This window comes from Oncorhynchus mykiss, chromosome 29 (assembly GCF_057628025.1).
Source record: "Oncorhynchus mykiss isolate SJ-2025 chromosome 29, ASM5762802v1, whole genome shotgun sequence".
Taxonomy (NCBI): domain Eukaryota; kingdom Metazoa; phylum Chordata; class Actinopteri; order Salmoniformes; family Salmonidae; genus Oncorhynchus; species Oncorhynchus mykiss.
In genome coordinates this window covers 20,801,951-20,827,271 of record NC_143050.1, presented here as the reverse complement: position 1 = coordinate 20,827,271, position 25,321 = coordinate 20,801,951, and the positions used below count along the sequence as shown (strand labels likewise).

Sequence of the window (25,321 nt, the reverse complement as noted above, 5' to 3'; positions counted from 1 at the left end):
TAAAAGTAAAATACTATACTTGAGTGCAATGGGGTAAATGGTTCCACAGAAATGTAATTATAACAAACTCATTGGATAACTCTCAATTGTGGTCTGGCTTCAATCCTTCCAAAATGACTGGTGCAGGTGGTAGGGGAAACTGTTTAGCCCAGGTTTGCCAAAGTATATGTCGTCTCCCTTACGCAAAAAAAAAATGCAAATAATGCTGTGGTCATTTGGTTAATTGTTCAGCAGTCTTATGACTTGGGGGTAGAAGCTGTTAAGGAGCCTTTTGGTCCTAGACTTCGCACTCCTGTACTGCTTGCTGTGCGGTAGCAGAGAAAACAGTCTATGACTTGGGTGACTGGAGTCTTTGACAGGTGCGTCAATAGACTCTAAAGAATCTTTAAACCTCTTCTGTGCATGTGCAAATAGCTGACCTGATATCAACTAAAGCCCTCTTGGGCAAATATGGGATACTCCTTCAAGGTTAATTATTGCAAAATGTATTTGATAATGCCTGATGGAATAAAATTTAAATTTGTTTTATTCATAAGTAAAGCTAATAATAGATCAATAATATTAATAAATCACTCCTAGTGCTCATGGCTGTCTGGCTAGAACATCACTAATCATCCTGGACACTGTCCCAGTTTAGATTATACACATCTCACTTATGAGATTGGCTCTATTTTGAGAAGTCTGTCTTTAGTAGTGTGCAGGAGAGAAAACCCATGAGATGGCACTGGCACAAATACAATAGGTTGGCTAGCACATGTCCATCTCATGGTTTAAGGGCACTCCTTTCATGCTCAGCCTCCACTGGCAGCAATGTTCATTATGTGGGTGGATATGGAAATAGGTTTGGCATCTATATTCAATACATAGCCTGCAGATATGAGTTTTGGTGGTGACACACTAGTGTGTTCCAAGGTCACACAGGCTCATATGCCATATTGTCTGACACGTGTGGAAAAAGAGAGCGAGAGTGAGTGAAAGAGAGAGGAAGATAGAGAGTAACTGAGAAAGAGAAGGACATGGTAGAAAATAGGATTACAAAAAAGGTCTGCGCAAGACAATGACAGAGAGGATAGTGGATGGTCTTTCTGGCAATTATGTGACAAAATAAGAAACAAAAAATGTAATTGTGACTAATCTGGACCAGTGGCTTTGGTAGGCCGTCTTCCACGTAAAGGGAGATCGTCACACAATTGAGGGTCAGGTTAGCTCTTACATTATGCCAAAATCCTTGATGAATGCTTAGGAGGTATTCCAGGATATTGCAAGGGGTTGCCAGCATGCTAGCCCCGATGGGTTGAAAGGGGGACCAGCATTTGACCATGACAGTAAGGCAAACTCATTAAGCCCTTATCAAGACAGGTCTAAAATAGCTCAGCCTCATAGAGCTGACCTCACGAGTGGAGGTTAATCTGCAGGCTGGGCACTGTTTCACACTGCCAGTGAAATTTGTTACAGGCAATGCCATCACATGGAATGCTGCAATCAACAGCAGTGCACAATCTCATGACTGTCTCATACTGGTAAACACAGGGAACGTGCGCCTGTATAAAAACTAGGTTTTGTGGGAAACTGGTTTTAGCATCTACTCATAAGGCATACTCACAAACATGTATTTTAGTACAAATACTAGATTCTTTATTTGAATATTTTACAACTTTGAAAACACATTTACAGAAACTAGTTCTGCATTATTACACTTAACACACATGTAGCTTTCATACTGAAACATAGCTTGCTAGAGAACAAAATAAATAAATAAACTTGTCTTGACTGCAGAAGCGTCATCGAAAAACTGAGCATGGACAGAAAAAGCGGGACATAATTGAACACTGAGCAACATACAAGTCGAAACGAGACAGGCTTGCACTACCAGACAAGGCCTCTTGATAGGACGGTAAAATATCGATTTGTTAAGGCGGAATCGGTCCTCACCATTATCAATAAACAGCACTACAACCCGCCCCGCACTTCCTGGTTCAGCACATGTAACAGAAAAGTGTCCTTAAACCATAGAGAACTTCATCTCAAAATCAGATATTAAGCTAATTATTCATTAACACATAATGATCCCTCACTGTCAGAAAGAGTAAAAAAAAAAAATCAGTTGTGTTGTGTTACTAAAATTGCATGTTTAAGTGTTTGAAAGACAACCTTTAAATGAAGGTGAGCAAATCAGAGACATTTGGAGGCGAGGCAAGCTGTGTGAGACAGGGGCACATTTGCAGGTAAGCAAATTCCAATAGTATAAATAGCTTGGACAAAGACAGCTTGTCATGCAAAGACAGAATGCATAGGACAGATGAAATTAAGTCTCAAAGGCTACTGAAAAAATTGTTTAAACAAAATTAAATAGTATTTACTCCACAAATGTAACAATTTATGTTCTTTTCAATTATTTGTATGCTGAAATAAGCAAGATCAATAGTGACAACATTGGTCTCCATTACACTGTTAGCCTGACTGAAGGGTTTAGATACAAAGCTGTACCCTGGTCATACTTGTGAAGCTATGGCTTTCCATCTTTGGTTTCTTTAAAGATTCAAAAATCTACATTGTTGTTTGTTTCTCATATACTACCCGTCACATAAATAGAGCCACACACACACGATCAAACCCGTTCTGGTCACATTGGATTTTAGGCACAACTAAAAAGACACCTAAGTGGTCTTCTGACTGTTTTGCACCAAAAATACGAGTGGCCATCGTTCTCCACAAGCAGAATGACGGTTTAACTGTCAAACTGATATGCTCTCAATTTTAAAATACATTTTATGTTACAGTATAGGTGCAGATATTTCTCCAAACCCAAATGAAAACATGAAAGAAAATACGTTTTCCTCTTTGGTGCGCTGGCTTCATAACATTGGCAAACATTGGCTAACAATGCAGACAGGTGTGTATTCTGCTATTATGAAGAAGAAACAAAAGCATGCTAAGAACAGAACAGGATGATCAACTTCTAGGTTTCATGAAATAATGAAATTGCACACACACACACACACACACATAAATACAGTACAGTATTCAACATTTAATTGACAAAATAAAAGCAGCAGGTAAATTGTTATTGGGAGACAGAACAAAAACAATTTTGAGATGACACCCACCACACAAAGACTGATTCTTGTTTAATAGTAAGATGGCATGATTCTCATTTGCAATCCATGGAGCAAAAATATAGCTTCACAAAAGACTCACAGGGTAAATCCATATGTTGGATGATATTTCAACTGTCACATCAATGGCTATCAAACTAATAACAGTAAGTTATAAAAATAAAACTTTGTTTAATAATTCATACCTGACCTAGTGTTTCGGTTGAAAGCATTCCTAGATGCTACCATTAGCATTGCAAGTTAACACATATCAACAACAGACATTCAAACATGAACCTATACCCACTTTTTACGCACAATCATTTCATGGCCCTGACACGCTACTACAGAGTCAAACATGATCATGGTATGAACACGTCAACATCGTGGTTCTTTCGGCCCATGGAAGGGAGGGATTGAGAGTATTTACTTCAAGGTTGAACCCTTTATAGATTGTGAATGCTTGTGTACACCTGGCACAACAGCAAAATAACCATCCTCATCAGTGACAAAGTGAAGACACTCTTGTTACATGACACACAATATTTACAAACCCATGAGGATGTGCGCACCAGCAGAACAGTTCAGACTAGCCTATAGGTGGCACTCTGGAGAGATCTCTGCTAGTGGAGCTAGTACATTATACTGGCCAGCTACCCCTTTATCCTAATCCAAGACCCTGACGCGCTGATCTACATCCTTTCTGATCACAAGTCACTGTAACCTCTCTAAACCCCGCAACAACCCAGCCCCTCTCAATTCCAGTCTTAGAATTCATCCACACACACAGACGACTTGTAACAGATAGTCACACAGCTACAACACAGACAGACAATCAAAATGTATAGGCAACACAACCACATCTCCCCAACAACTCCAAAGCATGGCTTATTTGATTTATAACACGACTGCTTGTTTCAGGGCTGCCGACCACAACTCCCTGTAAAAGCAAACTTGCCTACACTCAGGACTGCCATTCAGTCGTAGTCTGAATGTGGGGAACCAACATGCCGTTCTGCATCACGATCAACATGAGAAAGTCCTTACAGCCTGCCTCCTCACTACAGTCCCAAAACAAAGTGGAAAAATAGAGATGGAGCCCAATTCTGTGGTGAGGAGTGTGTGTTCTATTTTGTGGCTGTGAGATAGAAAGGTCAGTGAAGGGATGGGGGGGCTCCCCAGTCTGTCCGACAGGAAGCAATGCATTTGAGAAGGAGCCAGGTGGAAGACTGAGAGGGAAGGAAGTGAACAGTTCCAATAAACATCACACACACTTAGTCTGTGTATTCTGCCACAATGGACAGCAGCACCGTGATGTCATCAGGCTTCCCCCCTGCAGGACACAAGAGAACGTATTAAATCGGCTTTCCAGAGTTCAAAGCCAACGTTGAATAGCCCAATCTTCAAACTGACAGTGGACATAAAATAGTGGTGCTGGAGGTGTTATTAGGGACGTAAAGGACTTCCCAAGAACCTGATACGTACCTCTTACATTCAGACCATTGTCACAGGCAAACTGAGCGAAAGGGGACATGTAGTTGGGGTCATAGGCCAGTTCATGGGCTTGCTTTGCAATGCTCTGTGCGGTCTGCTGGATACTGTCATAGTTGGTACTCTGAGAAATACAAGCATTAGCATTAGGACCGGAGAAATGTGTGCAGGTATTTACTAAAGTGAATGTGTAGATATAAGAGTGTGTGCCAGCAGTTATGAGGTACTATGATGTGTTACCTTGAGCTTTTTGAGCGCTTGCAGGATCATGTAGTCGGGCATGTTGTCGAAGAGGCCATCCGAGGCAGTCAGGATGATGTCACCCAGCTGGACGTCGAAGGAGGAGCTGTCAGCGGCCTCAGGGCTGGTGAAGAAAATAAACAGGACAGGACTGTCAGTGTGGACCAGCTAGAGGGCACTAGAAAGCTACTAGAAAGATGCTACCAGACAGTAATAGTGCTCCTCACAAACAGAAATAGGATCAGGAGGAAGCAGGAGAAAAGTGACTGTGTGCCAGAGGGACAGCTGATGGCTGGGTAATAAGACACTCGATTCCACCTGGAACACAGCATGCTCACTTGCTTCTAGTAAGGTTATCAGGTATATTTCGTGGGAGCTGGCGGTACCCTCTGATTCCACCAAGACTGTCGTTTTACTATAACCGTCTCAGCTGACCTGGCCGTCCTGGGACTTGGCGTCAATGAGGACAGTTTGATTCAACAGGCTGCCTGGAAAATTCTAACTCAATGACCTGAACATTTTATTTGACCAGATGAGACTGTAACAACGCTTCGTCAGTCAGATACTGTATCTCCTCCTGAAATAACAGTTTCACCCTATTAAACCCCCTCCATGCCAGAAAGAGTGAATGTGAGTCGGTGTGTGTGAGTTTGCCGAGTTGTATGCATGGGAGCATGAATAGTGACAACGTGTAAGTGTGCATGTTAATGCAAAGTGCGGACTGAAATATAAAAACATGGAAGGTCTCCTTTAAAATTGAGAAACATGGAGGAGCTCAAAAGTGCCTCTTCCGAGATTCTTGGAGAGAGAAAAAGAACAAGTCCAGTGGAAAGGGGTCTGGCGAGTAGGGCTGTGACTCATGGAATTTTGGATGACTGTTATTGGTCAGCCAAATGACCCTGGTCACCATTCAAATATAAAATTTAAAAAACATAAGTCAAATGTGGCTGTATTTGACACCCCTGGTCTAAAGACAGTTTTCTCAACAGAAATGGTCATTTGAGACCAGGTGGAGGGTCAGAGAAGTGAGGGCGGTGGACTGACCTGTCACTGAGCACCACTCCCTCTGTCCCTGGGGGAGCGATGGACAGCTGAAAAGGGGTGTTGAAGTAGTGCTGCTGTTCGTCCGAGCGGTGCACCACTTCTCCCCCTCGCACCACCAGGAAACCAGAGTCACCTAGATTACACGTGTGCAGTTGATGGCTCCGTCGGTCCAAAACCACGATACAGGCTGTGCTGCTCCCTGGGGAAGAGAGGGGAGAAGAGAGAGAGGGAATAGAAAAACATATGGTGGTTGGCCATCACTTGATATACTTTCTCCTTGTGAGCAAGGAGTACGTGAGATTATGTTGGACCAGTCAGCCTGGCATAGAGACCAAAAACAAATGCCATGTTCCCCCTGCTTCAGCTCCTAGACTGCCCCTGACCTTGAAGGGACAGTCAGACACAGACCTTTAGCTGCTCTCCACCTATCCCAAAATAAGAAGCGAGTCACTGTTGATAGACATACATTGTGTGACTTGGTGGATAGTGGTGGCTCTGTGCAGGTAGCCTTGCCTGTGGTGTTGGGTCTCAGTTAAAATGTGTCCTCAGTCTGTCACATGCCAGTGCCTTAAAAAAACATGTGGACCCATGAGCAGTGTCTGTTACTGCTCCTTCAAATGACCTTTTAGGTGCTCTGTAAAGGGGTGAAATGGTCACGTGGAGGGGGATGTGGGAGTAGGGACTTGGCCAAATGTTTGTCCCAATGACTTCTGTATAGGTGGACCTTTGGTGGTTGCAGACTGAAGGACAGCACCATTTCAATTATATGATTATTACATCACTGTTATTTGGATATAATACGGCATATCACCATATTTTATTGTACTCTTTAAAAAAAGAAAAAAAAAGAAGATTATTGGTAGTGATGGGGGGGAGGAATCAATACAGTCACATATCGCAATATCATTTTGGATGATATTATATTGATACTGACTCCAAGTACTGATTTGTAAAAAATATATATATATAAATAAAAATAAAAACACATTCACCCCCCAGTCAAAAGTTTTAGAACACCTAGTAATTGAATGAGTAGGTGTGTCTAACCTTTGACTGGTACTGTATGTGTGAGAAATATATACATATATATACAGTGGGAGAACAAGTATTTGATACACTGCTGATTTTGCAGGTTTTTCTACTTACAAAGCATGTAGATGTCTAATTTTTATCATATGTACACTTCAACTGTGAGAGACGGAATCTAAAACAAAAATCCAGAAAATCCCATTGTATGATTTTTAAGTAATTAATTTGCTTAATATTTGGTACAGAAACCTTTGTTTGCAATTACAGAGATCATACGTTTCCTCTAGTTCTTCACCAGGTTTGCACACACTGCAGCAGGGATTTTGGCCCACTCCTCCACACAGACCTTCTCCAGATCCTTCAGGTTTCGAGGCTGTCGCTGGGCAATACAGACTTTCAGCTCCCTCCAAAGATTTTCTATTGGGTTCAGGTCTGGAGACTGGCTAGGCCACTCCAGGCCCTTGAGATGCTTCTTACGGAGCCACTCCTTAGTTGCCCTGGCTGTGTGTTTCAGGTCGTTGTCATGCTGGAAGACCCAGCCACGACCCATCTTCAATGCTCTTACTGAAGGAAGGAGGTTGTTGGCCAAGATCTCGTGATATGGCCCCATCCACCCTTCCTTCAATACGGTGCAGTCGTCCTGTCCCCTTTGCAGAAAAGCATCCCCAAAGAATGATGTTTCCACCTCCATGCTTCACAGTTGGGATGGTGTTCTTGGGGTTGTACTCATCCTTCTTCTTCCTCCAAACACGGCGAGTGGAGTTTAGACCAAAAAGCTCTATTTTTGTCTCATCAGACCACATGACCTTCTCCCATTCCACCTCTGGATCATCCAGATTGCCAATGACCAACTTCAGACGGGCCTGGACATGCGCTGGATTGAGCAGGGGGGCCTTGCGTGCGCTGCAGGATTTTAATCCATGGCGGCGTAGTGTGTTACTAATGGTTTTCTTTGAGACTGTGGTCCCAGCTCTCTTCAGGTCATTGACCAGGTCCTGCCGTGTAGTTCTGGGCTGATCCCTGACCTTCCTCATGATCATTGATGCCCCACGAGGTGAGATCTTGCATAGAGCCCCAGACCAAGGGTGATTGACCGTCATCTTGAACTTCTTTCATTTTCTAATAATTGAGCCAACAGTTGTTGCCTTCTCACCAAGCTGTTTGCCTATTATCCTGTAGCCCATCCCAGCCTTGTGCAGGTCTACAATTTAATCCCTGATGTCCTTACACAGCTCTCTGGTCTTGGCCATTATGGAGAGGTTGGAGTCTGTTTGATTGAGTGTGTGGACAGGTGTCTTTTATACAGGTAACGAGTTCAAACAGGTGAAGTTAATACAGGTAATGAGTGGAGAACAGGAAAAAAAAGCAGTACATATAGAATGGTAAGAATGGCAACGCATCATCACTAAAGTATTGTGATAATATCGTATTGTAAGATCCCTGGAAATTCCCAGCCCTAATGCTTAGGAGGGAAGGCATTTCAGCTTTGTATCATTATATTTTTTGGATGGATTGATAGAGTGCAGCTGAGTGGGCAGGGATACCCACAGGCAACAGATAAACATTCATGCAGCAGATACTGTATGACCCCCCCATGCATTATTGTGTGTGTGTGTGTGTGTGTGTGTGTGTCAGTGAGTGAGAGCGCGTGTTTGCTCACCTAGCAGGGGTACTTTGTTCTGTAGGAGCTCGTAGTAGCCTGACGTGAGGATCCCCACAGGGCTGCTGGGGGTGAAACGGCCCTCCTTCACCAGCCGCTCACACGTCCTCATCAGGGTGGCAGAGAACTGGGACGGGTCCACCCCGTAGTCCCTCCATCCACCTACACCATCTGCCACACCTGAGACACACAGAACAAGAGAAAAGTGTATAAGGATCAGAACAGTGAATGGTTATCGTTGTCATATTCTACCATCAACGTTGCCAACCCCACGCAAAGGGGTTGGAGGGCAAACCCCACCTTTACGCTCTCTTTCACACACCCTGGCTGTCTGGCTGGGCATTGCGTTTTGTCATTGTAAATTGCAGCTGTTCGCTGTTCCGTCGCATGGCGACAAGAGACCAGACATCTCTGGTTACCACTGACCAGCCAAACTACTCATCAACTCACATCACTGTCTGTGTGTGAACCCTTTGGACTACAGCAATAAAGATAAATAAGCATCAAACACCACCGAGTAATAGTACAAAACAAGCCATGAGCTGCTCATTGCAGATTATCCAGAAAGGTACACGAGCGACACAAAATGAACAAATCAAATTAAACCACTCGATTCAAATAGAAAATGATGGACCTGCAGTTGTTAACTCACTGACAAATGAGGAGCGTATGAGTTCAGAGTGAGAGATGGACGTGAAATCAGGGGCCCTTGCCTTGATTTACAGCTGTGTGACCCCCGTGATAATATGCAGGCAATTCCACAGTAACAGAATGATGCAGAGACTCAGATTTTGCACTTAAAAATGTATGCCAAACAAAAACCAATGATTCAGTAGTTAAAAAAGGTCTAATGCATCCGTTTTTTTTTTTTATCTCAATATGAAATCATTTCTGGGTAACAAGTACTAGGATTTCAATTCAAATGGTAAAAAAAAAAAAAAAAACCTTGGCAAAGAGCATTTTCTAATGCAACATTTTGGGAGAGGAAAACTGAGAAAGGAAAATTTAAAACTAGCTGTTATTGGCAGAGGTTTCAAACTTTCTTATTGGTCTATTAACTTCGAGATAGGGTGCGCTCTTTTAATTTTTGGATAAAAAACGTTCCCGTTTTAAACAAGATATTTTGTCACGAAAAGATGCTCGACTATGCATGTAATTGACAGATTTGAAAAAAAAAAAAACTGACGTTTCCAAAACTGCAAAGATATTATCTGTGAGTGCCCCAGAACTAATGCTACAGGCGAAACCAAGATGAAATTTCATACAGGAAATGGTCCAGATTTTTGAATGCCCTGTGTTCCAATGTCTCCTTATATGGCTGTGAATGCGCCAGGAATGAGCCTGCACTTTGTCGTTTCCCCAAGGTGTTTGCAGCATTGTGGCGTATTTGTAGGCATATCATTGGAAAATTGACCATAAGAGACTACATTTACCAGGTGTCCGCTCGGTGTCCTCCGTCAAAACTATTGCGTAATCTCCAGGTGCGTGCATTTTACCATTTGGTTCAGAGGAGAAAGTCAACTGCCACGAATGATTTATCATCGATAGATATGTGAAAAACACCTTGAGGATTGATTCTAAACAACATTTGCCATGTTTCTGTCGATATTATGGAGTTAATTTGGAAAAAAGTTTGCGTTGTAATGACTTAATTTTTGTTTTTTTTCTTACCCAAACGTGATGAACAAAACGGAGCGATTTGTCCTACACAAATAATCTTTTTGGAAAAACTGAACATTTTCTATCTAACTGAGAGTCTCCTCATTGAAAACATCTGAAGTTCTTCAAAGGTAAATTATTTTATTTGAATGCTTTTCTTGTTTTTATTGAAATGTTGCATGCTGAATGCTAGGCTAAATGGAATGCTAGCTATCAATACTCTTACACAAATGCTTGTTTAGCTATGGTTCAAAAGCATATTTTGAAAATCTGAGATGAGTGTTGTTAACAAAAGGCTAAGCTTGAGAGCTAATATATTTATTTCATTTCATTTGCGATTTTCATGAATAGTTAACGTTGCGTTATGCTAATGAGCTTGAGGCTATAAATAGGATCCTGGATCCGGGTTTGCTCGTCGCAACAGGTTAACTATTTTAAATCGCCTGGTGATGTCACCAGACACGTCAAATTCCATCCCACCAAAATAGGCTGAAATCAATGTACAATTACACAGTATTTTTCCAACCTCAGTGTGGAAATATGTATAAAACACAGGAAGATAAAGTTTTTGATTGCGCTGGGCCCTCGTAGAGAATGTAGATTTCTGCCTAAATAGACATACCCATTAGCCATTGCAAAAGCAGCAGCTACTCTTCCTGGTGTCCACACAAAACATCAGACAAGAACAGAACTACATACATTTATAAAAAAAAAGCACACATAGCCTATATATCAATGCATACACACAAACCATCTAGGTCAAATAGGAGAGGCATTGTGCCACGAGGTGTTGCTTTATCTGTTTTTTTTAAAACAGGTTTGCTGTTTATTTGAGCAATTATAAAGTTTATATAGTACTGTTTGTTTTCTTGAATTTCTTCTGGATTTGGGGAATATAAAAAGACCCCTGGTGGCATGTCTGGTGGGATAAGTATGTGTGTCAGAGCTGTGTGTAAGTTTACTATGCAAACAATTTGGGATTTTCAACACATGAAGTGATGCAGTTAGTCTCTCCTCGACTCTTAGCCAAGAGAGACTAGCATGCATAGTATTAATATTAGCCCTCTGATTACAATTAAGAGCAAAACGTGCTGCTCTGTTCTGGGCCAGCTGCAGCTTAACTAGGTTTTTCCTTGCTGCACTGGACCACATGACTGGAGAATAATCAAGAATAGACAAAACTAGAGCCTGCAGATCTTGCTTTTCGGAGTGTGATGTCAAAAAAGCAGAGCATCTCTTTATTACGGCTAGACCTCTCCCCATCTTTGCAACCACTGAATCTATACGTTTTAGAGGTCGACTGATTATGATTTTTCAACGCCGATACCGATTATTGGAGAAACAAAAAAGCAGATACCGATTAAATCGGATGATTTAAAAAAATATATATATTTGTAATAATGACAATTACAACGATACTGAATTAACACTTATTTTAACTTAATAATATAATACATCAATAAAATCAATTTTGCCTCAAGTAGATAATGAAACATGTTCAATTTGGTTTAAATAATGCAAAAACAAGTGTTGGAGAAGAACGTAAAAGTGCAATATGTGCTATATAAGATATGTGCTGTGTTTCAGTTCCTTGCTCAGAACATGAGAACATATGAAAGCTGGTGGTTCCTTTAAAACATGAGTCTTCAATATTCCCAGGTAAGAAGTTTTAGGTTGTAGTTATTATAGGACTATTTCCCTCTATACCATTTGTATTTCATTAACCTTTGACTATTGGATGTTCTTATAGGCACTTTAGTATTGCCAGTGTAACAGTATAGCTTCCGTCCCTCTCCTCGCTCCTCCCTGGGCTCGAACCAGCAACAACGACAACAGCCACCACATTGAAGCAGCTTTACCCATGCAGAGCAAGGGAAACAACCACCCCAAGGCTCAGAGCGAGTGAAGTTTGAAATGCTATTAACGCGCGCTACCTAGCCAGCCATTTCACTTCGGTCACACCAGCCTCATCTCGGGAGTTGATAGGTTTGAAGTCATAAACAGCGCAATGCTTGAAGCACAACGAAGAGCTGCTGGCAAAACGCACGAAAGTGCTGTTTGAATGAATGTTTACGCGCCTGCTTCTGCATACCACCGCTCAGTCAGATATTTAGATACGTGTATGCTCAGTCAGATTATATGGAACACAGGACACGCTAGATAATATCTAGTAATATCATCAACCATGTGTAGTTAACTAGTGATTATGATTGATTGTTTTTTATAAGATAATGCTAGTTTAATGCTAGCTAGCATTGGCTTACTGCATTTGCGTAACAGGCAGTCAGTCTCCTTGTGGAGTGCAACGAGAGAGAGGCAGGTCGTTATTGCGTTGGACTAGTTAACTGTAAGGTTGCAAGATTGGATCCCCCGAGCTGACACGGTGAAAATCTTTTTCTGCCCCTGAACGAGGCAGTTAACCCACCATTCCTAGGCCGTCATTTAAAATAAGAATGTGTTCTTAACTGACTTGCCTAGTTAAATAAAGATTAAATAAAAGGTGATTATATATATACACAGTGCCTTGCGAAAGTATTCGGCCCCCTTGAACTTTGCGACCCTTTGCCACATTTCAGGCTTCAAACATAAAGATATAAAACTGTATTTTTTTGTGAAGAATCAACAAGTGGGACACAATCATGAAGTGGAACGACATTTATTGGATATTTCAAACTTTTTTAACAAATCAAAAACTGAAGAATTGGACGTGCAAAATTATTCAGCCCCCTTAAGTTAATACTTTGTAGCGCCACCTTTTGCTGCGATTACAGCTGTAAGTCGCTTGGGGTATGTCTCTATCAGTTTTGCACATCGAGAGACTGAAATTTTTTCCCATTCCTCCTTGCAAAACAGCTCGAGCTCAGTGAGGTTGGATGGAGAGCATTTGTGAACAGCAGTTTTCAGTTCTTTCCACAGATTCTCGATTGGATTCAGGTCTGGACTTTGACTTGGCCATTCTAACACCTGGATATGTTTATTTTCGAACCATTCCATTGTAGATTTTGCTTTATGTTTTGGATCATTGTCTTGTTGGAAGACAAATCTCCGTCCCAGTCTCAGGTCTTTTGCAGACTCCATCAGGTTTTCTTCCAGAATGGTCCTGTATTTGGCTCCATCCATCTTCCCATCAATTTTAACCATCTTCCCTGTCCCTGCTGAAGAAAAGCAGGCCCAAACCATGATGCTGCCACCACCATGTTTGACAGTGGGGATGGTGTGTTCAGCTGTGTTGCTTTTACGCCAAACATAACGTTTTGCATTGTTGCCAAAAAGTTCAATTTTGGTTTCATCTGACCAGAGCACCTTCTTCCACATGTTTGGTGTGTCTCCCAGGTGGCTTGTGGCAAACTTTAAACAACACTTTTTATGGATATCTTTAAGAAATGGCTTTCTTCTTGCCACTCTTCCATAAAGGCCAGATTTGTGCAATATATGACTGATTGTTGTCCTATGGACAGAGTCTCCCACCTCAGCTGTAGATCTCTGCAGTTCATCCAGAGTGATCATGGGCCTCTTGGCTGCATCTCTGATCAGTCTTCTCCTTGTATGAGCTGAAAGTTTAGAGGGACGGCCAGGTCTTGGTAGATTTGCAGTGGTCTGATACTCCTTCCATTTCAAGATTATCGCTTGCACAGTGCTCCTTGGGATGTTTAAAGCTTGGGAAATCTTTTTGTATCCAAATCCGGCTTTAAACTTCTTCACAACAGTATCTCGGACCTGCCTGGTGTGTTCCTTGTTCTTCATGATGCTCTCTGCGCTTTTAACGGACCTCTGAGACTATCACAGTGCAGGTGCATTTATATGGAGACTTGATTACACACAGGTGATTGTATTTATCACCATTAGTCATTTAGGTCAACATTGGATCATTCAGAGATCCTCACTGAACTTCTGGAGAGAGTTTGCTGCACTGAAAGTAAAGGGGCTGAATAATTTTGCACGCCCAATTTTTCAGTTTTTGATTTGTTAAAAAAGTTTGAAATATCCAATAAATGTCGTTCCACTTCATGATTGTGTCCCACTTGTTGTTGATTCTTCACAAAAAAATACAGTTTTATATCTTTATGTTTGAAGCCTGAAATGTGGCAAAAGGTCGCAAAGTTCAAGGGGGCCGAATACTTTCGCAATGCACTGTATATATATATTCTTTTTTAAATTGGGCGCCCAAAAATACCGATTTCCGAAGGTTATGAAAACGTGAATCGGCCCGAATTAAAATCGGCCATTCCGATTAAATCGGTCGACCTCTAATATGTTTTGACCGTTACAGTTTACAATCTAAGGTTACGGCAAGTAATTTAGTCTCCTCAACTTGTTCAACCGCCACACCATTCATTACCAGATTCAGCTGAGGTCTAGTACTTAAGGAATGATTTGTACCAAATAAACTGGTCCTGAACATCTCTGAAACTAAGAGCACTGTATCACTGGCCAACCATTCCAAAACAGACTGCAACTCTTTGTTAAGGGTTTCTGTGACTTCCTTAGCTGTGGTTGGTGATGCATATATGGTTGAATCATCAGCATACATGGACACACATACTTTGTTTAATGCCAGGTCATTGGTGAAAAGAGTAGGGGGCCCAGAGAGCTGCCATGCGGTACACATCACTTTACACGTTTGACAGACGCTTCCATTAAGGTAACCCCTTTGAATTCTCATAGATAGATAACCTGTTGTTGAAAACTTAAGCGCTGTGGTCAGTAATATCAAAGGCTGCACTGAAATGCAACAGTACAGCTCCCACAATCTTCTTATTATCAATTTCTTTCAACCAATCATCAGTAATTTCTGTCAGTGCAGTACATGTGGAGTGCCCTTCTCTATAAGCATGCTGAAAGTCTTGTTTATTTGTTTAGAGAAACGGCATTGTATTTGGTCAAACACCATTTTTTTCCCAACAGTTTGCTAAGAGTTGTCAGCAAGCTTATAGGTCTGCTGTTAAAATCAGTAAAGGCCGCTTTACCACTCTTGGTAGCGGAATTGCCTTGGCTTCCCTCCAGGCCTGAGGACAAAGACTTTCCTCTAGGCTTAGATTAAAAATATGACAGATAGGAGTGGCTATAGTCAGCCACCATCCTCAGTAGCTTTCCATCCAAGTTGTCAATGCCAGGAAGTTTGTCATTATTGATCGTTAACAATAATTTCCCCACCTCTCCCACACTAACTTTACAAATTCAAACTTGCACTGCTTTTCTTTCATTATTAGTTTTTTTGATGCATGAATATAATTCACTGTTTGTCGTAGGCATTTAATGCCTAAGTTTGCCCACTTTGCCAATGAAATAATCAATAAAATAATTGGCAACATCAAATGGTTTTGTGATGATTAAGCCATCTGATTCGATGTTCTTTCTGCCCATAATTTCATTTAAAGTACTCCAAAGTTTTTCCCATTATTCTTTATACACTGCTCAAAAAATTAAAGGGAACACTTAAACACAATGTAACAAACTGTCCACTTAGGAACCAACACTGATTGACAATATATTTCACATGCTGTTGTGCAAATGGAATAGACAACAGGTTTCCACCTGTTTTTAAATTATAGGCAATTAGCAAGACACCCCCAATAAAGGAGTGGTTCTGCAGGTGGTGACCACAGACCAGTTCTCAGTTCCTATGCTTCCCGGCTGATGTTTTGGTCACTTTTGAATGCTGGCGGTGCTTTCACTCTAGTGGTAGCATGAGATGGAGTCTACAACCCACACAAGTGGCTCAGGTAGTGCTGCTCATCCAGGATAGGACATCAATGCGAGCTGTGGCAAGAAGGTTTGCTGTGTCTGTGAGCGTAGTGTCGAGCATGGAGGCGCGACCAGGAGACAGGCCAGTACATCAGGAGACGTGGAGGAGGCCGTAGGAGGGCAACAACCCAGGAGCAGGACCGCTACCTCCACCTTTGTGCAAGGAGGAGCACTGCCAGAGCCCTGCAAACTGACCTCCAGCAGGCCACAAATGTGCATGTGTCTGCTCCAACAGTCAGAAACAGACTCCACGAGGGTGGTATGAGGGCCCGACGTCCACAGGTGGGGGTTGTGCTTACAGCCCTACACCGTGCAGGACGTTTGCATTTGCCAGAGAACACCAAGATTGGCAAATTCGCCACTGGCGCCCTGTGCTCTTCACAGATGAAAGCAAGTTCACACTGAGCACATGTGACAGACGTGACAGAGTCTGGAGACTCCGTGGAGAACGTTCTGCTGCCTGCAACATGCTCCAGCATGACCGGTTTGGCGGTGGGTCAGTCATGGTGTGGGGTGGCATTTCTTTGGGGGGCCGCACAGCCCTCCACGTGCTCGCCAGAGGTAGCCTGACTGCCATTAGGTCCCGAGATGAGATCCTCCGACCCCTTGTGAGACCATATGCTGGTGCGGTTGGCCCTGGGTTCCTCCTAATACAAGACAATGCTAGACCTCATGTGGCTGGAGTGTGTCAGCAGTTCCTGCAAGCGGAAGGCATTGATGCTATGGACTGGCCCGCCCATTCCCCAGACCTGAATCCAATTGAGCACATCTGGGACATCATGTCTCGCTCCATCCACCAACGCCACGTTGCACCACAGACTGTCCAGGAGTTGGCGGACGCTTTAGTCCCGGTCTGGGAGGAGATCCCTCAGGAGACCATCCGCCACCTCATCAGGAGCATGCCCAGGCGTTGTAGGGAGGTCATACAGGCTCGTGGAGGCCACACACACTACTGAGCCTCATTTTGACTTGTTTTAAGGACATTACATCAAGTTGGATCAGCCTGCAGTGTGGTTTTCCACTTTAATTTTGAGTGTGACTCCAAATCCAGACCTCCATGGGTTGATCAATTTGATTTCCATTGATAATTTGTGTGATTTTGTTGTTAGCACATTCAACTAGGTAAAGAAAAAAGTATTTAATAAGAATATTTCATTCATTCAGATCTAGGATGTGTTATTTTAGTGTTCCCTTTATTTTTTTGAGCAGTGTATAATTGATCTTGGCTTCATAATAAATGTTATTATTCTTTTTGTTGAGTTTTGTCATACTTACTGCAAATTGAGAAATTAAGCCAGTCAGATGTACAGCCAGACTTATTAGCTACTCCTTTTGCCCCATCTCTTCCAACCATTCAGTTTTTCAATTCCTCATCAATCCATGGAGCCTTAACAGTTCCAACAGTCAGTTTCTTAACATGTGCTTGTTTATAAATAATTGGAAGAAGCCATTTCATAAATTCATCAAGTGCAGCGCCTGGATGACCCTCATTAATCACATCAGACCAACAAATATTTTTAACATCATCCACATAAGAGCCACAGCAAAATGTTTTGTATCATCTCTTATACACTATTTTAGGCCCAGCTGTTAGAACTTTGGCTTTCCTGGATATAGCCACTATATTGTGATCACTGCATCCAATGGGTTCGGATACAGCTTTTGAACAAAGTTCTACAGCATTAGTAAAGATGTTCCTGTAGTGTTTGAAAACACCCTGGTAGGTTGATTAATAACCTGAACCAGATTACAGGCACTGGTTACAGTAAGAAGCTTCCTCTTGAGCGGACAGCTTGATGAAAACCAGTCAATATTCAGGTCCCCAAGAAACTAGACCTCACTGTTACAAACACTGTTACAAATTAAGGTCGCAGCTATGAAAACTTAGGACACTAAAGAGGCCTTTCTACTGACTCTGAAAGAAACCAAAAGAAAGATGCCCAGGGTACCTGCTCATCTACGTGAATGTGCCTTAGGCATGCTGCAAGGAGGCATGAGGACTGCAGATGTGGCCAGGGCAATAAATTACAATGTCCGTACTGTGAGGCCCAGCTGTTGGAACTAAGACAGCACTACATGGAGACAGGACGGAGAGCTGATCGTCCTCGCAGTGGCAGACCACGTGTAACACCGCCTGCACAGGATCAGTACATCCGAACATCACACCTGCGGGACAGGTGCAGGATGGCAACATCAACTGCCCGAGTTACACCAGGAACGCACAATCCCTCCATCAGCGCTCAGACTGTCCGCAAAAGGCTGAGAGAGGCTGGACTGAGGGCTTGTAGGCCTGTTGTAAGGCAGGTCCTCACCAGCAACAATGGTGCCCATGGGCACAAACCCACTGTCGCTAGACCAGATAGGACTGGCATAAAGTGCCCTTCAATGACGAGTCGTGGTTGTGTCTCATCAGGGGTGATGGTCGGATTCGCGTTTATCGCCACTGGAATGAGCGTAACAACGAGGCCTGTACTCTGGAGCAGGATCGATTTGGAGGTTTAGGGTCCACCATGGTCTGGGGCGGTGTGTCACAGCATCATCGGACTGAGCTTGTCATCATTGTCGTCACAATCTAAACTCTGTGCGTTACAGGGAACACATCCTCCTCCCTCATGTGGTACCCTTCCTGCAGGCTCATCCTGACATGCCCCTCTAGCTTGACAACACCACCAGCCATACTGCTCGTTCTGTGCATGATTTCCTGCAAGACAGGAATGTCAGTGTTCTGCCATGGTCAGCAAAATAATCCAGATCTCAATCCCATTGAACACGCCTGGAACCTGTTGGATCGGGGGGTGAGGGCTAGTGCCATTCCCCCCCAGAAATGTCCGGGAACTTGCAGGTGCCTTGGTGGAAGAGTCGGGTAACATCTCACAGCAAGAACTGGCAAATCTGGTGCAGTCCATGAGGGGATACGTTGTAGTACTTAATGCAGCTAGTGCCCACACCAAATACTGACTGTTACTTTTGACCCCCCCCCCCCTCTTTGTTCAGGGACATATCATTCCATTCAGTTTGTCTCAGTTGTTGAATCTTATGTTCATACAAATATTTACACATGTTAAGTTTGCTGAAAATGAACGCAGTTGACAGTGAGAGGACGTTTCTTTTTTTGCTGAGTTTATTATTTAGATATGGACAGTTAGCACTTGGTGGCCTATAGCAACACCCCAAAAGAAAAGGCTTTAGATGGGCCAAGTGAACCTGCAACCACAACACTTCAATAATACTAGACATAAGATCTTCTCTAAGCATTACAGGGATATGGCTCTGAATATATACAGCACTCCCATAAGCATTTGTCTCTTCAAAAATGTTATATCCTTGTATTGCTACTGCTGTATCATCAAATGAATGATCTAAGTGAGTCGCAGAAATAGCTAATATATGAATGTTATCATGTAATTCATTCATTAACCTAATTTCTAAGGCTACATATATTAATATGGGCTATTTTCAGCACTTTCCTGGGTAGCTTATCAGAGGTAGACATAATATTGAAAAGAGCAGACAAATCAAGAGAGAAAAAAACCCACACTCAGCAGTCGATTAATCAATTGGTGTGTGTGCGGGGTTGAGGCTATGAGACCACAGGCTTGGCTCTCTCATCCCTTCCAGGCTTCTGGGAGGGAGGGTGGACAATGAGCCTGTCGTAGCGGATGTACACAATGTCCTCATGCGTTCTGGCAGCTTTCATGGCTGGGATCAGTTCTTTCCTCTTCTGGCACACAGCTTCAGGATTGTCCTCGTTGAGAAAGATATACGTTCCTCTCAAGTTCTTGGCTCTTTCCAGAACAGCTACCTTGTCCTTGAATCTCAGGAACTTAACCACTATCAGGCTGGGCCTATCACCTGGGCCGGTGGGGGGGGGGGGGTTTCCAGTCCGGTGGGCTCCACCTCAATCTTCCTGTGGTCCATCTTCAATTTCTCAGAGATATTTTCCCTCACTTTGTCCTTCCGTCCACAACCATGTTGTTTCGCCTTGATTGTCCCTCAAAATAGTCTGGTGTGTGTCATTGTTACCATAGATTCACACACAGAACTGATGTCCTCTCTCAATGACTTACAGATTGCTGTCATCTTGCCATTATCCTGTTTCAACTTGTCGAGCTGACCCTGGGAGAACTGTTCTTCAGGTCCTGGACCTCTCTGGTCAGGTCGTCCATTATTTTATTAGTAGAATCCACGAGCATTTGGACAAAACACCTAATTATTTTCTTGTTGTTGTAACAACTGCTTATAGGCCTCTTTTTTTACCCCATTTTCTTCCCAATTTTGTGGTATTAAATTGTTAGTAATTACTATCTTGTCTCATCGCTACAACTCCCGTACGGGCTCGGGAGAGGCCGGAAGCCTGCCACACCAATGTGTCGGAGGAAACACCGTGCACCTGGCTACCTTAGCTAGCGCGCACTGCGCCTGGCCCGCCACAGAGTCGCTGGTGCGCGATGAGACGATACCCCCGGCAGCTTTGGTCTTTGTCATGGTAGCTAGCAACGCATGTTAGGCTGTTACTCCTCGCAGTTCCAGACAGCGCAGGTCAGGAGAAAATGTGAAAACAACAAACAGCAGGGATCTAGACAGCCACAATCCCAGGACAATCCGTGTCCAGCTAGCTAGCAGCTGGGCTAGCTGCGACACCAAATAGCTCCTCAGACCCATCCTTGGTCAGCAGGATCACTGGAAAGATGGAAAGCTTTCGGTGTGAATCAATGTATTCCGTGTTTATTGCATTTATGGCTCACAACTCTAACCGGAATGTAGCTAGCAGCCATCTTGAAAAGAGGTAATCGGCTCAGCCTGACCTTATACAACCATATATGGGCATACGAATGTAAGTCACACCTAAGATTTTAAGGCACAGATCAATAGCCAAGATACTCATACCAGACTGAATTGAATAAAAAAAATATCAAATATTGGGACTGTACATTTAAGAGGTTTTTAAACAAACCATGCAAGGAGGACTTACAAAACACATTTACTTGAACAGTGTCGATGCAAAGTTTGGTAATGACGACGTTCTGTTACCAAACTTTGCATCGGCACTGTTCTTCTTGCATCTACACAACCTCTGATAGCTTAGCAACGCTCTTTGTTGGTGCCTAAAACAAACACTTCCATATACTGTCCACACTCACAGATGCATGTCCTACACCTCCTTCCACAGCAGCACATAAGTACCTTAATTTAACTAGGCAAGTCAGTTAAGAACAAATTCTTATTTACAATGACGGCCTACCGGGGAACAGTGGGTTCCAAGCTACCTTGTTCAGGGGCAGAACGACAGGTTTTTACCTTGTCAGCTCGAGGATTCAATCCAGCAACCCTTTGGTTACAGGCCCAATGCTCTAACCACTAGGCTACCCTCCGCCCCATAGTACAGGCCCAAAGCTACTCTCGCCATGGCAAAAAAGGCATTTCCAAGAGATGAAAAACTTAATTGACATTAAAACTACACTGGGTATAGGGAGGCCTGTCTATAATGCTCAGCAGAGGCCAGGATAGAATCCTTCTCGCCAACAGATTGTGATAGCCAAACAGAAGCTAGATAGCACCCAGGTGGGACACAGTATACATAAGCCCAGAGCCAGCAGTCTCTGTGGGTGTTTGATCCTGTCTCCATAACCAGTTAATTAGCCACAGAGGAAAGCAGCTCAGCCTCAGCCCCTGACCCGATGTGGTCCATCATGAGAAATCAGTAGACAATGTGAGCACCACTGTATTTCCCTAAAGCATGAGCAGACTAAAGCTATCCATGTAAAAACTAGCGACCGTGTTATCACTAGACACAATGAGCATACAATGAGCATACTGAAGGGCTCTGCTGCAGTAATGTTTCAGGTCCAAGGTTCCAGCTGGTAGAGAAAGTCAGTGGGCTACACTCGACATCCAACCATTTCATTTTAGTTCGGCACGACTTGTTGCAATGACTCATCCTGCGCTTCTACCACAGTCAAATAGGGCAAGTTTTTGAAAGGCATCTCATTCACTGCCTTAACATGATGCAGAGTTAGGCCTACATCCTATCAAGAAAACAAGGCAACTTAAACCAAGCTAAAATTATGAACTAGCCTAACGCTAACTATATTCAATGAGGTACAACACAGTGTTACAGATAGAAAAGTATTCCATAAAACTGCCAGTTCTTTGTTACACATGATAGGATGTGTAATTCTGCACATTCTGAACAGGGCAGTTGATGAAACTTATTGTGGTGGTCTTTTTCTCCAATTACTGTTCAAACAAGCTTTTCGAGATGTTAAAAGCAGGGTAAGCTAGCTTTGGCTGATAATCGTGACGTACATTCCATGCAACAGTATCTGTTCATGCTAACATTTTACATTTAGTTTGTTGATTAAGACAACATGGAAGTAAGAAAAAAAATGGCAACCAAGCATATCCAAAAGGTTTATAGAATGATTAGAAGCCCCCCCCAAGTGGCGCAGCAGTCTTAGGCACTGTATCGCAGTACTTGAGGCGGCACTACAGACCCAGGTTCGTTCCCAAGCTGTTTCACACCCGGCCGTGAACTGGAGTCCCATGGGCGGCGCACAAATGGCCTAACGCCGTCCTAGTTAGGGGAGTGTTTGGCCGGGGGGGCTTTACTTGGCTCATCGCGCTCTAGGTTCATCAGTTGAACTGAGATTTCTCCGACACATTGGTGCAGCTGGCTTCTGGGTTAAGCGGGTGGGTGTCAAGAAGTGCGATTTGGCAGGCCATGTTTCTGAGGACACATGACTCTACCTTCCCCTCTCCCAAACCCACTGGGGAGTTTCAGCAATGAGACAAGACCGTAATTGAATCGCTATTAGATATCACAAAATTGGGAAGTATTTATTTTTATAATGAGTAAAAAAATAACCTGACAACAGCTGTATTATGAGTAAAGTAAGCAATTTAACAACAGGAGTAAAGGCAGTACCCTACTCGGGGGCGTGGTCACATTAAGCCCTGCCTTCTTTGTGTATCTATGAGGGGGGATTGATAAATCCCACCGGGGAGCCCGTGTAGGCATGTTTGGCAATTGAAATCCAAACACTTATTTTACAGAAAAGAGATGCATGTTTCTGGATGATGTACCATGCAGCCGTGTTGACAAAATGACCGAGCCACATAAATTATTGCTAGATTTGAGAATGGCCCGCCTCCCTCTCACCCATTGTCTTAACGGGCCATAGTCGAGTGCTCTCTGGCTTAGCATAAACGAATCCGCCCTGTGAGATATCGGTCCGTGTAAACCGGATGCAACCCGGATATAGACGGTCCATGAATCGGCGTATGCGAACGTGAGTATATTACCTTGAAAACAACGGGCGGACATCTTGGACGTATTCTCCAGGTCTTATTATATCTCAGTGGTGCAAACCTGCTTTAGGCACCGTTCTGAATGTGTGACATCTGGTAAATAAGAACTTGATAATGATATGGGCGGATATTTTCTATGAACTGGTAAAACGACAATGCACTGCCCCCTCATGAGTCTGTAAAACGTGAATTGGTCCTGGAAACATGGCTGCCTCCATGTTCAACCATTCTGACCTTTAGAAAACACCGGACAATGAGTTCCCCTAAGCGTGTGTGAAATGTGTGTAAAATCCACAACAAAGTCGGCTAAGGCTAATGAATATGAAGCTATAGGCTGTCATAACAGAATTATACATTTTGTTGAACTCTTCCAACGAACCCCATTGTTCTTAGCATCGAATGGCGGAACAATTCATAAGCTAACAATTTATAGCCACAATCAACGTGCGACTTCCACATTTGTCACGCTATGAAATAGCTGTGTATACCTGTTCACACTACGGCCACTAGTAGCGCTGGTAAGAGGGCTTGTCCATACGTCTAGGTGAAAGGTCTTTACAATTACTCTTCAACAAAGTACACATTTTTTGTAAACCCAGGCACAGTTTCTCGGTGGCTTATAGGCCTACAGACCACAGCTGTAGTCTACCGTAGTAGGCAAACACCGTGACAACATAAGACGAGGTTAAATCGGGTAAGGGGTAACGGTAGGGAATATCCTCTTGTCTTTGTGACATGGGTAGGCGACACGTGCTAGGCTACACATTGAAGGTTAAATGTGGAAAATGCTATAGGCCTATTATACCCCAAAATACCTTGCACATTTCACGGTGGCTTTTGTTTTCTTATAATGAACGACTAGTTCAGATCATTGGAATATTAAAGTGAGACTTACCCAATACATCGGCGGACCTATGCCGGGCAATGAAACAAGCGTCATCCCCGTAGCACATCCCTTTCTTCAATATCCCCTTACGAAAGTCTTTCCCAAACCCACAACTAGCTGTGACCAGGCTGTAGTCCCGACCATCAGTTTGAGAGAGTCCGCCAAGGACAGCCCTCGCAACCAGTCTTCCATAGGAGAGTACGGATAACATTCCTCAAAAGCGAGCGCTCGTCTCTACCTGCCGAGCCCTTCACTCTCCACTCCTCTCGGCCTAGCCTACTTCGAAACTCTATTCGACTTCCACCATTCGTTTTTGATACTTCTACCACTGAATAGGCTAAAACGCGAGTCAGCGAGGTAACACAACCGTGGAAAAGGGTCCTGGACTATGTCAAATTCTTTTAAATTGTGGAATTGCTCTGCTTCTTCAGGTTTTGGTAGATTTCATTGATCTTCCGGTGTGCACAATCCTTGCCGACATGTTTCCAGTCACACACAAATGCACGCCGACAGCGCATCCCGGGTCCTCCAGTCTTGGGATTCGTTGGCTCGACGTCAAAGCTGCGCACGCAAAATGCAGGCTCTCCTACGCTTCATCAAAGATGACCTATTATAATTGACAAGATGGTCGACTAACCGCTCTAACAATGGAAATTACATGTCTGCAAAGGCGAGATCAGGAGGGAACGGTCTAGTTAATTATATTTTATAGAAACATACCAATACATTTGTAACAACGTAAGCACTATTCAGCTTCGATCAAATATGTCTTATCTATCAAATGGCAATTCCCTTTTATATTGATCAAATGTAACACTCTCCTATTGCCCCCATTAAAAAACAACAACACCTTACTTGGTCTGCTTATCCTGCGCGGACAGATTTTGGGCGGAGTCGACCCTGTCACTTCTTCTTCGATGAGGTTTAACGGAGGTTGGCATCCAATATATGTTGCATTACCGCCACCTACTATACTGGAGTACAACTTCCTTATACTTTGCTTGAAAAAAATAAAGAAACAAATCCCTTCTGTCTAACACTACTCACACACAAAAAAAAGAACACCACCCTACTCCACTATTTAAATCTATTTAGTCCTACCTCAGGCCAACAACCTGAAAGGATGGGACATCACCACCCTGTAACTCTTCTGAAGTCTCGCAC

At 43.2% G+C, this 25,321-nt stretch overlaps 1 protein-coding gene across 1 annotated transcript; it reads right to left on the bottom strand.

Moving 5' to 3' along the window:
- Positions 1–1,612: 1,612 nt before the first annotated feature.
- On the bottom strand, positions 1,613–25,036 carry LOC110509913 (protein phosphatase PTC7 homolog). Its single transcript, XM_021591129.3, has 6 exons — positions 24,167–25,036; positions 8,560–8,739; positions 5,871–6,069; positions 4,827–4,950; positions 4,581–4,710; positions 1,613–4,428 (listed from the first exon to the last, which is right to left on the bottom strand). The coding sequence occupies exons 1-6, from the start codon at positions 24,366–24,368 to the stop codon at positions 4,370–4,372; spliced, it is 894 nt and encodes a 297-aa protein (XP_021446804.1). The 5' UTR covers positions 24,369–25,036; the 3' UTR covers positions 1,613–4,369.
- Positions 25,037–25,321: the final 285 nt, after the last annotated feature.